The sequence below is a fragment of the Acipenser ruthenus genome, chromosome 4 (genome assembly GCF_902713425.1).
Source record: "Acipenser ruthenus chromosome 4, fAciRut3.2 maternal haplotype, whole genome shotgun sequence".
NCBI classification, from domain to species: domain Eukaryota; kingdom Metazoa; phylum Chordata; class Actinopteri; order Acipenseriformes; family Acipenseridae; genus Acipenser; species Acipenser ruthenus.
The window spans coordinates 40,707,642-40,724,979 of record NC_081192.1 but is presented as its reverse complement, the minus strand read 5'-3'; the positions used below and the strand labels follow the sequence as shown (position 1 = coordinate 40,724,979).

General features: G+C 36.5%; 1 protein-coding gene across 6 annotated transcripts in view; it reads right to left on the bottom strand.

The window, feature by feature from the left end:
• LOC117399374 (zinc finger transcription factor Trps1-like) overlaps positions 1–17,338 on the bottom strand; it is a 128,440-nt gene that overhangs the window by 81,499 nt on the left and 29,603 nt on the right. For 4 of the 6 annotated variants that reach the window (XM_059022378.1, XM_059022377.1, XM_059022379.1 and 1 more), the window contains 2 exons: positions 14,307–15,418; positions 4,997–5,588 (listed from right to left, as the gene is read on the bottom strand). In XM_059022378.1, the coding sequence (XP_058878361.1) occupies positions 4,997–5,588; positions 14,307–15,418 (1,704 nt within the window). The remainder of the gene's footprint in view (positions 1–4,996; positions 5,589–14,306; positions 15,419–17,338) is intronic. The other 2 variants (XM_059022380.1, XM_059022381.1) reach the window with 2 other exon arrangements.

The window sequence follows — 17,338 nt, the reverse complement described above, 5'->3', positions numbered from 1 at the left end:
TTCCCAGACCAGAAAGCTGACAGAGACACACAGGCAGGTACTACGGGTGTTAATGAGGGTAACACAATTGTGTTAAGTTTGTAATTAATGACAGCATATGTGATTTTGACAGAATCTATACTTGAACACAAGCTGAAGCATGGCTTGAGCTATTTGGAATTGTGAAACAAACATGGCATTATGCCTTCTACAGTTTAGAATGCTTGAAGAAAGAAGGAGAAGGAGGAGATCCCCTGCAACTGAAGCATATAGGACCAGAGTGACTTTCCAGATGAACATGTCTTACAGAGATACCAGCTTGATAAACAGCCTATAGCAGATCTGCGTTCAGAGTTAAAGGACGATCTACAGAGTGTGTTTGCCAGGAACTGTGTCATACCAGTGCAAGGTTACTACTGCCTTAACATTTTACGCAACCGTCTCATTCCAAATACTAACTGGGATGTTTCTGGTATCTGCCAGTCTTCAATGTGGTTAAGAGGGCAAATAATTACATAGTTTTTCCTGTCCCCTGTGCAGCAACAAAAAGCAAAACAGGGTTTTTATGACTTTCTATCATTCCTGAATGTACTTAGAGCTATTGATTGTACACGTTTGCATTTGTGCATCTTCAGAGAATGAAGATATTTTCAGAAAACAGGTTTTTCACTAAATGAACATGGAGGTAGTCTATGATGCAAAGTGTTTAATAACTAATGTGGTAGCAAAATATCATGTTACCGACTCCTCCGATCAGATGTGGATTAATAATTACGACACCCGTTCTTCAGAACTGGTTAATTGTATGTTTGTGGGAGGTCCCCTCCAGTGTGCTTCGCAGTTGTGTTTTTTTTCTGATATTCCTTAAAGCCTTCGACACAGCATTAACTTTATTAATTATTGTTTGTCATGCCTTCTTTTTTTCTCCTTTACAATGCTTTGTTGGGGCCTTTTCCAAATAAAGCCGATTCATTCTGTATTACTTCTTTCAAAATTATATGTGCCTCTTCCTCTGTGAAATTTGCTTTTCTTTTTTTAGGGCAACCTGTTTGAAACATTTCGATCAGGAAACTGCAAAGCAGCAGGCTGCAGCAGCTCAACCTGGATTCAATGCTACAGAGTGACACACGCAGAGAAAACATATGTTACTTTCATTTTAAATTACAAAGTACATTTGTTTTTACAGTTTTGTATGTACATATACCTGTTTACACACTAGTTTCTTTTGAAATGTTTATTTTATTATAGTTTTTCATTTTTTGAAGTAGTGAAAAAATACAGTGAAATACAGTAAAAATTTACAGTGAAAAAATAAACCCTTTTATGTTTAATTGTTCATTTAAATACGGTGTTTTGGCTGTGCAGATGTTTGATATGACGTGCTTGAAGAAAACCTTTGAGTTGTATCCGATGGTTTGTCTTTCATTTTAATATTGAGTATAACCGCAACGGAACAACTGATGCGGATGCATGCATATTCTTTGCAGTTGTTAAAAACTCAAGTCCTTTGTATTTCTTTTTTAATAAGTGTTCTAATTTGAATGCAAATTGTGCCTTTTTGTTTAACTATTATGCACAACAGTGTTTTTAGTTATTGGTCTTCTGTTAAAAAAACAAATGCTTGTTATTTATTTTTAAAAATAAAACGTCAATGCATCAAATTTATCATTGATAAATGCCTATATGATAATTAAATACGAAATTAGGGTGCCGGTTGCATCACTAGCATTCATTCAAACCTGTAATTTAAAAGGTGTAGACACATTTTTCCATCATAGGTGTAACTAATACAAATTACTTGTTTGCTGTCCTACAATTGTTTAAAAAATCTACTATCGATTTCTGGTTGCTTCTCTTCATTTTTCTGACTTTACTGTTTTTAAAAAATTCAATGCTGGTCTATTTTTTCAGCAAGGATTATTGTGTCTCTCTAAGCACTTCCAAGAACTCGAAAAAAAAAGAGCGATTTGAGCATAGCAACATCTACAATGTCAATGTAATGACGTTTTTCAAATGTGTGTTCTGTCTTGTTGACTGACTCCCCTTAAAAACAGTGTATTCGCTGGTTACCAGTGTCAGTATGGCCAAAAGTGTTTATAGCAACCTAATTAGATGCAGTAGCTAGAAAACGGTCCATAGAGATGCTGAGAACCAGCGAGGCAGTAAGTGTATCTGGGCATGAATATCACCTGTAGAAATGAACATTTCCAACAGAAAGACATTGTAAGTGCAAAATCTATTTTCTTTGCCAGGGACAAAAATGGCATTTTCTTCACCTTGTCTCCCGTTTCTAATATACTGTACTACAAAATTGAATGTACATCTACCAAATATACAAGATAAACAGATTCATACATATATACAGATTCTGAAGCACTCTATTACAATTCACAATTTAAAAAAAACAAAAAACACAACTGTTCACTGTTTCCTTGTGGCCGGGAATATGCCTCCTCAATATCTGTCCACCAACATTGCACCCCCGCTAAAAATACCAAATCAACATACATGTAACAAATGGTGATAATTTCAGTTTGTGTTCTGGCTGAAGGGATTATGTCCATACTACTGCCATTCAGCAATTACATAGAACAGCAGGTGACAACAAATTGTGGCACAGGGGATTTTTATCAGTCATAATAATCACTGAGACATATAATAATCACTGTAACATAGTAAAAAAATATTTGCTTAACAGTGTGGATGCTAGTTATATAAACATGGTTACAATCTCATAATTGAGGGAACATTCTCTTAATAAGAAAAAACAGAATCCAGAATTTTGGCGAGATAAGGCAAAGCCTAGATGTTCCTTTTTTGTTTAAGGTTTGTATGTTAGTAAAATTAATAATTATAACTTCTGATTGTAAGATGTGTTTGCTTTGTTGTAACCTTGCTTCCATCTTGGTAACAGTAGTTGACTCAAACAAATGGGGCAAGCTTTTTCCTGTACACAGATCTCCGGACAGTCAGCTTTTGAAGTTCATTCAGCCCTGCCTTGTTTTTTTGTAAGGCCATGACTCATAATGTTAAATCTTAGTTACTAGTCTGTGACAAATGTTAGAAACCTCAGAATCTGTGTTTCTTTAAGGTTTTAATGTAAAATCCACCTACACCCATAACTTACTGAGATTACATACTGCCACACCCTAGATAATGACCCAAGATAATGAATCCACCCACTGTACTACACCCTGTCTATTTAGAAATGTACCTAGGAGTTTATTAAAAAGTTATCATGCTATATTCCAATCTCATGACGCACACTGTTGCATTAGGAGGATGGCAGTGAACATCTGAAAGAAGATATACCACTGTTGCTTTTCTGAACAAGCTACAGATTTTATATTATGTTCTGAGAGTGCCCAAAAAATATTAAACAAATCGCTGTAAGGTCTTCTAAAACAATCCTGATGTACCAAATGCCAACAAGGTTTAGTAGGCACCAACCTGCCTAGGTTCTGAGACACCCCAACTCTAACTTGTGGTTCTTAGGGCTTCTGATACGGTCAGGTCAATGGTATAGCTTATCCCTGGACCCCTAAATTTAAGCATATATCTATGATGTAGCTGTCTTTGTTTCCCACCAAACTACTATTGTCAGTCGTTACAGAAGCAAAATAAAAAAAAAAAACGACCTGCAAACTTCAAATCATCTCTGCACATCTTTCTAGTTCATGTTCAAATTAAGGGACTTCATTCATTTGTTTTGTTGTTATTTAAATAGATTATTTTAGTACATTCAGTATTGCTTAGTTAACGGACAGAACTGCACTGGGTTTAATTACATAATTTTTGAATGTTATTGGTGCATTGGTGGGTTGGTCCCTGAATTTTGCACAATAAATAAGAATGAGCATATGGTACCATTTTTTTTAACAACAGTTTGTGTATTTGCAACATGAAAGCACTAGCCAAAAGTGTGAAATGTATATTCTGTACTATGTTTACATTATTTTGAAAAATGTAATAACAAATTATCATAGAAAAAGACAAATCAAACACTATTATACTGTGTCCTAGAAAGTAAAGTTTCAGAAATGTTAAAATAATAAAATAAAATGATATGTACTGTATGTATTTTAATATATATATATATATATATATATATATATATATATATATATACATATATACATATATATATATATATATATATATATATATATATATATATATATATATATATATATCAAGGCTGTACGTCTTTTTTTATTATTTTAAATGTACTGCTGAGGAATAATATACAAGTGCAATGTGTCAATCAATACTAAAGGGTACTAAAAGAATGGAGACAAAGTATGTCTTTAAACATGGTTGCTCAGTTTTTTGGGGTTTTTTTTTGGCAAGGATCTATATTTTATTCAATATATATTCTTAATGTGGTATGTGTTTCATGTGCTGTCTCAATTCTCGTGACAGGACAAAACCTTTAAATTCTTCATTAAGTTGCACAGGCACAAGACAAATTTCAATCTCCCAGCCCACTGCTGCAATGCAGTTGAAATTCATTATATCTGCACATTAATACTTTCACTGAAAAAAGTACTGAAACAATACAAAAAAACTTACAAGAGGGAAAAAGTACCTAATCTCTTGATACAGTCCTAATACTATAGCTTGCAGTAAACTTTCTCTTCTAAATACATAAAGCTAAATACATAAAGTATTTATTTAATATAAAATACCTTATTGTACCCTTTGTGTTTATGAAGAACATATTTTTAGATTTGATTAAAATATGAAAACAAAATCCAAGACCATCATTTCTTGAGTGCAGTTTATGTCCTTAGTTTAATATGCTCAAACTGCCTGACAAGGATTTAAAACTGGCCTACCAATGTGACAGCAATGATAGCACAAATAAGCCTTTTTAATTATAAATGTGGAATTATCAAATGGGCCTTTTTTCATTACAATTATTCTTATGCTTGGCATTATACAGAACAATAACCCTTGGAATAGGAACGAATGTTGATTAGCATACTTATTTTTCAATAGAAAAAATAATTCTTACCCGTAACAGTGACTGGGATTCCTCTTTCGATTTACTGTCGCCCGTTGTAGAATACTGGGGAGTAAGATGACCAGCTTTGTCTCCACTGCTTGCTGCTGTTCCCTGCAGTAAGGTGTTAGACTCTCCAGTCAACCCAAAGACTATGGTCGGAGTGTCCCGGAGAGGCTTCTGTTGCTCCTGGTTCACAGACACAGCTGTCAGCAATCCCAAGCCACCCTGCCCGTAAGAAGGACTCCCCCTTAAGATATCCATGCCTCTCTCTTTGGGAATCCAAATAATATTTTGGCCTTGCTCATTGGAGGCCTCTCTCCATCCTTTTTCCTTGAGCAATTCTTTCTCTTCAAATGTTTCTCTCTTTACTGCCGCCTCACTGATGGAATCCACCAGTTTTGACTCTGGATGCATCAAACTGTACAATTTCATGTCATTCTTTGACTCTTCCTTAATGCTCATCTTGCTGGGAAGGTCACTCCCATTGGCTGTGACCGATTCCATCTCCTGACAATGAACTGTGTTGAAATGCTCCAGTAAAGCTTGGGTTTCCATTGCTGTAAAGCTACAATGGCGACACTTGCAGCAGTTGTGTAGTCTCCTAAGCAGAAGACAGAGACAGAGATTAAATCATTGCTTACTTATTAACATTTTCTTTCATATTTTGTAGACTTCTTTGTGCATCACAGGACATGGAGCCACCAGGTAATGTGATAATGTTGTAAGCTGAACTTCCTTGAAATGTATCAGCTTTTTTTAAATCGCTGAATACACAGATGTGCTTTTTACTAATAAACCCACTTTCACAAGTATAATTTTAATATTTATTCGCACACCATTTTGTGCTGAAAATCAAAGTCTTACTTAATCCCCCCTTGACTTTCAAGTTTACCACTAGATACGCATTAGAAATATAACCCTTAGCCAGTCATGAGAGAATGGGCAGTTATCTGAACGAATTAATTGTTTTTCTTGTTATGATTCACTGTGTATAATTTTCAGTTAGTTTCAGTTATCACATCCTGGTGACTCCTAAGTTAAAAGCATCCTATGCAGACTTTAAAGTACAGCCATAACGTACCCATTGCCGTGTAATTTTTAGTTCCCCATAAAAAATTCCCTTTTCTGAAAGAATAGTCTTAATATACAAATCTGTATCACTTAAAAATAAATACAGCAAATGTTAGCCTTTTTGACGCAATACCTGTTACACTGCATTTAGAAATCTGGCAGCCGGTAAATGATTGAACACACTGCATAGAGCTGCACAACTTCTTATAAATGTCTAACAAAAAAGACACCAGCTGCCTCAAAGATCGGAAATATTTCTGGTGATGATCGCTCTTTCCAGTAAAAGAAGGGGACATTTCATGTGTGTGTCTGTTATTTTTGCATGTATTTATGTTTTTATTTTGTTTGATAATTCACTAATGGTGAAAACAGAATGTCTTAAAAGGTGGGCATACAAAACACAAAATTTTACAATTTAGCATTTACTGTTTTTCAGGTAAGCATTTAAATATTTAGGAACATTTGTTGTATAATAACTAGAGGAAATAATCAACTTTGAATGTGACAACGCTATTTATTTCTGTTTTAACCCTATAACTGGCATGGGCCAATCTAAAGTCAGGCAAACTGACACTTTTAAAATTTCTAGAGCAAGCTAAAATCGGCCCTACGGAGCACATTCTCTTTATGCTTGTAACTCTTTTATGTAAAACAATTGATTGGTTACTCAGAAGCACAAGTATGTTTTCGTATCTTTATTTGGTCATTGGATAAAGAGAAAATCTTGATGTTTCATGGGGATTTCAAAGCTGTCTAAGTGGACTCAGCGGAGAACTGAAGTCAGGATTTGTACACAAAGGTAGCTGTTTAGTGCAATTCTGTGGAGGAGTGTAACAGGGCGAGGAGCCCTGTGCAGTTTATTATTTTGTATTTGTGGTTTATTATTATTATGATTATTGCTATGATTTATTATTGTATTTATATGACGGCGAAGCGCCGTCGGTATTGTTTTTGTATTTATTTATTGTATTTAAATATGACGGCGTAGCAGAGTGTTTGTTTGTTTTTGTTTTATACTGTTTAGCAGTGTGGATGGGAAACCTCGTCCACATTAGAAAACCTGTGCAGAATGTGACTGGGGGATTATTAAATAATTGATAGGTAGTTAATCCCTCGGTCACTAATATAAAAGCCTGCAGCTCTCGGCACTCAGGGTGGGTGTTAGGAGCAAGAACGAGATCGGAGAGAGAGAGAGAGAGAGAGAGAGAGAGAGAGAGAGAGAGAGAGAGAGAGAGAGAGAGAGAGAGAGAGAGAGAGAGAAAACTTATTTGAAATCTAGGAACAGTGGAGGCGATTTGCCCAGCCTGACCTGGATAATTTATTATTTGTGTTAGAGATTTGTTTTGTTTAACTATTTTGTTTTGGCTCTGTAAGCAAAGTCTTTTTGTTAAAATATGTTATTTATTTTTGTATTATTTAAATAAACGGTGCATGCCGCGTCTTTTTGAACTGCAGTACTGTTTGTGTTTTTGGTTCCTGCCTCTGGCCTGACGTCACCACACGACCACCCTGTCACAAGGAGTTTCAAAGGTTATATTAACATTAAATCAGTGAATCAGTAATTTCAGTGTACACCAAATATTAATTTTCAAAAAAGGTATCAAATAGCTTAGTTAAAAAGTCAACTAGATTAAAATATTCCAATTTCAACAGAAAAAAGCACGTTCTCGTTTGTGGTTTTTCTCTTTATTGACATGTTGATATCATTCTTGCCGTCACTGAAACTTGGTAGACAGTAACTGATAAAAGAGATAGCCAGTAATCTCAAGCGCTCATTCCCTTGTCTTCCCCACAAAACAGTAGACAGGTAAGAAGAGTTTGTGTTTTTCCAGCAACATCTCATGATAATAGCTAGGAATGTTATGAAAATAGCCAAGGCTATTATCTACATTCCTCCTACATAGAAAGAAAATAAATACCACCTCCATCCACCCAAACAAAATTATTGTATCATTATTATTAGTAGTAGTTCTGCAATATCTGTGATCCTTTATGAACATTTTCAGGACTATTTTCTCAGTGAAGTGTTTTCATTTAAGAAAATAATGAGAATTTTTTTTCTATAAGTGATAGTGCACATTCAATGAAGGCTCTACCTTAATGGACAGCCTTTGGCTTGGGACACATAAATCCAGTTGCGGTCAACTACCAAACAGTAGAGCTTTCATCGATGGGCACAATCACTTAATTAAAAACCTTCATTGTTGAAAGTAATAAAGCTACCAAACGTCCCGGTTTGGCCGGGACAGTCCCAGTGTCAGAAAGGCTGTCCCGATGTCCCGAAGCATTTGTGAAAATCATGATTTTGTACCGGGCGCTGGCTGGGTTGATGGAACCATTTTCCCGGCAGTGGAATATTGTTTTCGCTGCTGTGGACTGCCTTTTGCGTACCATGTGCTTCAAAGTATATTTCAGTGGTATAACCCCAGCTAACAGGCACAGGAGCATACATGTGGGCTACACTTGGAAAGAGCAATGAAAACGATGATGTCTAAACGCAAGTGTGTGTTTAATGACAAGCTGCAGAGGAATTTCCCTTCCTAATGAAACTAACAACGTATGATGTGAAACGTATACAGTGTGGGCCCACTTTTTGGTTTACTTACGGTAGTCGGTCTGACATTGGCGACCACTTGAAGTGCACCAAGCACAAGAAGTCATTGATTGCAATCAGTGAGCTATGCAATTACTGGCTTCTTAAAGGAAGACGCTTCAGAAGCTACTAGTGGCCTACCAAGAAGTCACGTGGGCCTACCACACTGTGAATCATGGACAGAGCTTAAAGTCTACGGACTGTATGTCCAAGTTAATCAAGATGATGTACAAACCGAATTTCTCTTCGGCTAGAATGAAGACCAAAGCAGTCTTAACCAGTATGTTCACGCCCATGGCTAGAGAACTTGAGCAATACCTGAGAAAGGCAAGTTACATCTCTTCACTATTTCAATCCGAATAAGGGGGATCAAACAAAGTTGCTGGAATTTAATGAGCTACCTGGAGAAACTGCATGGGCACTGGCAGCGTACCTGATACATGAACACCAACTTCAGAGGTGCATCAAGGGCTAGGAATTGCAATGTCCTCAAAAAACTGAACGCAGCCACTGGACGAAATATCGCTGCAATTGGATGTATGGCACTCATTGTGCACAATGCGAAACTGCAGCAGGCGTCCTTCCTGTGGACGTGGTATGCGTCACTGTTAAGATCTACAAATACTTTTACATCTACACAGTGAGAGTACAGCAGCAGAACTATAACTTTGTGGAAATCACCTATAAGGACTTGCCTGGTCACTGTGCAACCCGCTGGCTCTCCATTCTGTCAGCAGTGGAACAAATGCTGCGGCTCTACCCTGCCTTGTCCCTCAATCAATCATATTTTCAACAGCCCCTCGTACGAGCTGTGGTTTCTCTACATCCATAATCGGCTCACCCTCTTTAACAACATCATAAAGAAGCCAGAGAGACAGACCTGCACTACTGTTGAAGCAGCTGGCAAAGTAGAAGCCCTCATGGCCAAGCGTGAGTGATTCGTGGGACTGAAAGTGAAGGGAATTCCCCGGTCCCTCGCTAAAGAAATGAACGCTGAAGAAACCTTCATGAAGCACGTGGAAAGCTTCTACAACACAGACGCCCAGTATCTGAAGAAGTGGAATTCTATAAAGGAGTATCAGAAGTTTTCCGGCATTATACTCAAGCAGCTACAGTCGTGGGCAGCAGTGGAAGAAACGGACTGCTGTAAACAAACAAATTAACATAGCAGTTGACAAAGAGGAGCTTTTTGATGAGATTACCTGCGCAAAAGTCATTTGCCACTGCTGAAAAGATAGGTGACTGGGCTACTAATAACACAGGGGATCGATAGGTGGATATCTTCCAGCGCTTCTTGAAGGAAATACCACTCAAGAATCGACTGCCTCTGGTGGAGTACACTCTTTCACTCCCTAACCCAAAAAGAGGAGAGGGTATTTTCACTGGCTGACAAAATGTGGACCAAGGAGAAGACCAACCTGTGTGTCTATGCTGCTAGAAATGCTCATCGTCTAGTACAACTTCAAAGATACCTGAAGTAAATTCTACGAAAAATCTATTTTTTAACTTGTCTTGGCAGGGGGGTAGTAGTTAAAAGTACCTGAAATGTGAGAAAAACATTTACTTTCACAATCCTTGCTTTTATCATCAAGAAAACTGTTCATTGTTTAAATGAGTGACATTCCTGAACAATCTGCTGGGTATTTGTATGTCAGAGCTCAGCAATGTAACACATTAGGGTTCCTGGTGGCCATCTTGAAATGGGTGATGTGACTAGGCAGTAGGCCATACTGGGTACAAAGTACAGCCCTGACCTTAATGGAATCATTAACTTGTCCTCCTGAAACAATATTCCTCTACTCAATGTAAGTAATACATCAGTAGGAAGTACCACATAGATCAAGTATGATATTTCTCACATCCACTGGGGGCAGTGTTGTAGGGGGTACAGATTAATGACTACACTGTACCACCTACAGTTATAGCGAAGACAAATTTGAGAGTTCTATAGCCACAGGGGTGCTTTAACTTTTTTAAAAAAGTTACCTGAATATGTTATACAAATCTCTTCCTTAATGCGCTTTACTTGCACTTATCTGCTCCCTATTTTACTGCATTTAATCCTGTACTTTACAGAGTACTGTACTGTAATCTGCCACAAGTGTTATTCAATCTGTAGTATTTTGCATTTAATCGTATCCTGATGTAACTATCACTGACACTGTTATCTGCTCCGATAATGAATCGTATTTTGGCATATACTTGTACTTCTTAGAACTGAAGTCATTGTATTTTATCTTGCTCTAAATTGTATTAATACTTGTACTGTGATTCTTGAAATGTATTTTTTGTTTACGACTGTAAGTCGCCCTGGGTAAGGGCTTCTGCTAAGAAATTAATAATAATAATAATAATAATAATAATAATAATAATAATAATAATAATAATAATAATAATAATTTGTTATATTTCATAAATCACACCAAATTTAACTTTAAATTATTTTATTTTTGCTTTATTAGCATGGCAAATGTAATGAATCACCATGATATAAGTTGCTTAGTTTTTCTTTGATCTTTTTTCTTGAAAATGTACTTTAGTTGCCAATTTTGTGCAAAAAATACAGTGTTTGACACATCCTATTAAATGCTCTTTTATAATCCCTATACTGAGAATAAAGTTTCATTGCAATAAATGGTCCATTACTTTAACTCTTTAAAACAAAAGCTTTTAAAACTATAAAATATATCAACAGGGATAAAAATAGGTGATTTTTTATTTTATTTTTAACCACTGGTAGAATACAAATAAAACTCCATTAAAATACCATCAGAAGTACCCCTTGGCCTAACAATATGCCCTTGATGTAGATCTGATTTGCTACTCCAGTAATGATGATGAATAGGGTTTCTGTGAGTATATGTGCCCACGAGCAATGAGTTTTTCCTAGACATATTGGGTTATCACATCAAAATAAAAACAAGTTTTTTTTTTCATGCATGTACTTTTGAATTTAATTTGCAAAATGTATTCATAGTTTCATGCTTGCTCTTTGCAAGATACTATATATTTTCAAATATATGTCCCAAAGGTCATCTAACCCCATCATGAGCCCCACCAATTAGGCCACATCTACTGGGCATGAAAATGTACAAATTGATTTTCCACTAAGATGTAAGGGTATGGCTGTTAGGAGGCTTTGTTTTGGCAGTTTTTACATTAGAAATGTGAGTTTTGTGAACAAAAACAAAGCATCAATGTAGCATAATCTAAGGGGATTGTCATATCTGATTGAATGATTTGTAAATAATAAAGTAAAATGGAAAGGTGAGAATGTTATACTGAAACTTTTACTTTTCAAAAGGTTGTATTGTGACCTCTAGGACATAAATCAGAGCATGCAATAGTTAAAGCTTTGAAAGTCTTAACACTTAAATATTGCAGACCTGTTCCTATGTACCCTCAAATGTCATTTATTACATATAATTGTTTTGTTTTTTTTATGCTGTTAATTTGCCATTTTGGAAAGCTTTTAGTTTCTCTAAATTAAATTACAGTACAGTATAATTAACACTCAGTTAAGGTCCAAGTGTCAGTAAAACTGGGTTCAAAACTTTTGCAAAGTATGACAGAATGAACTTCTCTGTACTGCAGTCTTTTGGTATCAATGTATTTGTAAATTACGTTTTACTCTAGCATTAACTGAGGCAGTAGCTACTAGTAAGTGCAGTAACTACTGTTTACTGTGTATACTAGCAGCGATACAGTGTCCATGGACCATTTTAACTTGCTGTACCCTTCAAAAAATAATCATGTTGTTTTTTACTTAGACTGTATAATTTTATATATTTATGTGATGTTTACGAGTGGTTATGAATTGTTTTCACAGTTACCTTTGGTTACAAATTGAAAGAAAACTGAGAATATCTTTTACAATCATATCTTAAGCTGATCAACTTTCCCACTGGTGGTGTTGTTGTATTTATAAAGGTATATATATATATATATATATATATATATATATATATATATATATATATATATAACAATTTAAATTTTTACCTTAAAACTGTAAAATAACTGTTGTGTATTGTAACAGGGCGAGCAGCCCTGTATATTGTTTATTTATTTTTAGATCGGGGTCTCCCCCTCCGCCCCTGTGCAGATTGTTTTGTATTGTTTATTTATTTTTATTGTATTTAAATGTATGTCGGCGAGCGCCGCGGGATTTATTATTTATGTATTTAGGACGGCGTAGCCGAATGTGTGATTATTTAGTAGCGTGCAGAAGGTGGCCATCTCCCGAATTAATTAAGTGATTTAATTTGTTGCTAATCGGGAGATGGTCACCTGTTATAAAAAGCCTGCAGCTCTCGGCACTCGGGGTGGGTGTTGTAGGTGCGGAGAGAGCGAGACGGAGATTGAAAACGAAAAACGAAACTAAAAGAAAATAACATAGGAACAGTGAAGGCAATCTGCCCAGCCTGACCTGTGTTTGATTTATTTTGTGTCCGTGATTTGTTTTTGTTTAAACCTTTTATTTTCGCTCTGTGAGCAAGTGTTTGTGTTTAAATATTTTATTTATTTTTTAATTAAAACGGCGCAAGCCTTTTGAACTGCAGTACTTCCCCGGTGTCAGTTTTTGTTCCTGCTTCTGCCTGACGTCAGCCTTACAACAGCTTCAAACCTTTGTTCAATTGCAGGGAATTGCATTTCTTCAGGATAAAAGTATTCTGGCACTTAGAATTTTAAATCTAAAAGGTAGCCCTATACATATTTAATAAAATTGCTCAATAAAAGTGTTATAGAATTAAGTACAATTACAGACACTTGGGGTAAAAAATGTGACATGTCGTGAGTGGTGAGCGAGATAAAAGCTGCAAATCATGGATATTAGATCTTGATTCAGCATAACCATAAAGCCAAGCATGCTCCCAATTGAAAGGGTAGGCTTTAATGTTTCTTGTACATTGGGGGCAACACAAAGACAAGTACCACAAACATGCAGGTAAAATGAAGTGCATCTAAACCTTAATACCATAATGAATAGAGGCCACAATAATTACCAGTGAACAAAAAAGTACATACATTTAAAAAATAATTTATTAGGTTTGTACTAAAGACTATAGTAAGCATTTGGTATTGAACCCCCATAGTTTATAAGGAATTAAATTCATTATAACATTACCCAGGGACTGAAAGGGCAGTATTGATGAAAGCTTATTTAAATGGATTTCTTTTATTTATTATATTTACTGTAAGGAGAATGCTGATAATATTGAATGGTGCAATTCATAGATTCACAACCTTTAAAGCCTTGCAACTTAAGAGTGCTAGGTTGTCTGGGGTAAATACATTTAATGTAAATTCACAAAGCTAAATCAATGAAAGGATCTTAAGTAGTTACATTTTTATTTATGATTCTGTAACATTACCAGACGTGTTCTCTTTTATGAAAAAATGCTGCCTATAACACTAAACTTTCACCATTTTGTCACAGAAGTCACCAATTTTACAAACTGGAAACCACCTAAAATGCATTAGCGTACTTAAAGTCTTTATTGAATTAGTTAATCCACTTAGTTTTATCAGGAATCAAGGTGTCCTAACCAGTATTGAGAAACAGCTACAACATATATATATATATATATATATATATATATATATATATATATATATATATATATATATATATAATATAGGCTTTTCCCTTACCTGTAGTGACGAAATATCTCTTCTTCAATCTCTGTAACAAAATCACATTTGGTGCAAGAGTGCTCCTTGTTTTCTTTGACTGACAATTGTGCCTGATCGTTCCCAGGCTGCTCATCTTCAGGTTTGACTTCCTTTGCCGTGTGGGAGCTGTGCATGTTCTCATAATGAAGCAAAAGCATATCGACATCGTGAGCTGCAAATGAGCACTGATCACACTGGTGCTTAACTTTGGCACTCCCTGTCACACCAGGGGACAGCTGCAACAACAAGAGGGCACAGTGGGAACAATTACTTTTCCTGCAGGCAAACGGGTAGGTAATTTCCCCCAGGTGCTTTTCAGGGCTGCACAGTCCTCTAGGGCAGAACTGGCAGTGCTTAATGGTACATTTGTGAATACTGTGCACCTGCTGATAGTGACGCAAGAGAGGCCCAACAATAATCACTTCTGAGCCGTGGCTCATGGAATACCTGAAATCACAGAACTGACAATTGTAGCTGGTCACCACGTTTTCCTCACTTGTTACCTCTTTCTTCCTTGTGGTGCTAATCGGTTCCCCGTCTGTTTTTTTCCCCATATCGTTTTGGTTAATCAGGGCTTCTCTTGAGACTTTGTCACCGCCCTCTTTGTTAGGGTTTCCTGACTTGCCTCCACAATGCTGTTTGTCATAATGTTCTAAGAGTCTTAGAGTGCTGGACGACTCACAACTGAAGCTGCAGAACTTACACCAGTAATAACTAGTAGTATCTGTACCGTTCTGCCTGGGGGAATCCATGGGTTTAATTGGGACAGAGTAACCGATAGGGGTATCATCTTCTGCCCTAATGGTGCTTCTGTCCTGCCATTTCCCTAGCTCACTGGGCTCCATGGTGCAGGGCAAGCAGTTGACTTTGTTAGAGTTCTTCTCTGATGGTTTGTTATAGTCGCTTGAGTCAACACTTGCTGGAGGAGTTTTTACCTTGTTTGGGTGCGTGGCTATAAAGTGCTGTTCTAATTCTGTCGAGGAGCTGCCCATGTAGGTGAAGTTGCAGAACTTACAGCGGAAGTACTTGGTGTTGCCTTGACAGTCCGGTGTTTTACGCCCAATGCCGATGAAGGTTCCTCCTAGAGTTACCTGTTAGAAAAAAAAAACAAGCATGAGGAAAACTTACTTTCAATAACTCTCTGTTAAATCTTTTCATAGCACTGAAGTTAAATATTCCTTGACAATTAGACATGAAAAAAATTGGCTTTTATAATTATACTTTTAACATATGCTCCATTGAAAGGTAGATTCAAAGACTACTGGGCAGGCCCACCGAGAGGGCAGGGAGGACGGGGAAATGTCCCTGGGGCCCAACACCTCGAAGGGGGCCCAATGCCCCAAAGGGGAGCCCTGATAAAGGTAACTTTTTTTTTTTTTTTTTTTTAATATATATATAAAATATTTTAAAAACAACTAGCCCTGCACAAGACCCTTTGCGTTCCCACCACCACATTAAAAAGAAAAACTCCAGTATTGCACACCCAGCCGATGTGCTTCTGTTGTGTAATGATTGTGTATCCAGGCGCTGTCAAACACTTCCTTTCACACAATGATTTGAACTTTCACATTTCATATTTTACAACACCAAAAAGCTGAAAAAAGGCATAGCAATTTTATGTATTTTTTTAAAGACTTTAAAAGAACCCTAAAGTTGCACAATATATACCACAGTATGAATTATTCTATTATTAAGATCTATAATTTGCTCAAAACAACATGGTGCAGCAGTTTGTTAGAAAAATTGCATCTTGTAAAATAAATAAATTACTTTCTTCAGCTGGTGGTAAACATAATTAGAGAATGATCAGTTATATTGCTTAAAATACAAATATATTTACCAATACAGGCTATTAGTTAAGAGCAGAGATGAGTGGTTTATTTTTGGCACGGGATAAATAGTGTATAGCAACACCATTAAAATGTAGTTTATGCTAAAAACATATGTTATTTGATGTTAAGTAAGCTTCCGATTAATGTCTATTACACGTGGAGTTTGTACAAAAAAAATATTTATTCACTTATCTAAAAAAAAAGTTTGAATACTGTAAATAAAATTGAGATATTGAAACTTCTAGGCATCGTTGACAGTTTCCTTCAAACCCATTATCAAAATACTGTATCAGTTGAAATGATCTTCCTCAGACACTGCTAAGAGTGCAAGTGTCATTGCTTGGTTTAGAAGCTTGGTTTAAACTACAGTATACTACAAAGTCGGATGAATCTAGTACCACGGGGCCGGGGGCAGGGGGCAGGGGGCAGGGGGCAGGGGGCCGGGGGGGGGGGGGGTAGGGGTGCGGAAGCGGGACATACCAATCCGGAGCCCATGATGGCTCTCGACGGCCCTGCTACTAACATCAATTTACATTCAATTATCAATAAATTAACTCATGAAATACATGTTTAAAAAAAATCTCCAGTGATTTCCTACAACATAAGACAAATTAATAAATCTAGCCTTGCTATCCTGCTACAGCTAAACTGCATGAGACACGTTCACAAACACCTTAATGCATCTAACTGAGTGGCCTATCTAACTGTAAGCTAGATTTCAAGAGGAATGAGAATAAATATACAGGCAAAGTATCCAATCTGCCATGGAAGATAATTTAAGACTCCCAGGAGGAGAGGATAAAAATAATTAAACTGAAGATAAAATACTCATGGCTGCAAAGCAAATGCAGTTATATTACTGTACTTGTGTGTAAGTTATGTCTACCGTTGTGATCCTGAGTTATAGAAGTAAAAACAGAGTAAGGTTCGTTAAGAACAAAAGTTCCCCCAATAACTTTGAAGTTGTACAAGATTACTACCAGAGAAGATTTGTCAGGCCTAGGCAAGTTTGTGTAGTACCTGATGTTCTCAAGCCCCTCTTGGGCATTGAACAGGATAAACATAATCATATTAGGAATACCCACCCCAATTTTGCAACAAATGTATACAGTGCATGCTAAATAGCAAATACCGTGACATTCAGGTTTGACTGCCACACTACCTTAGCTTGCCATAACG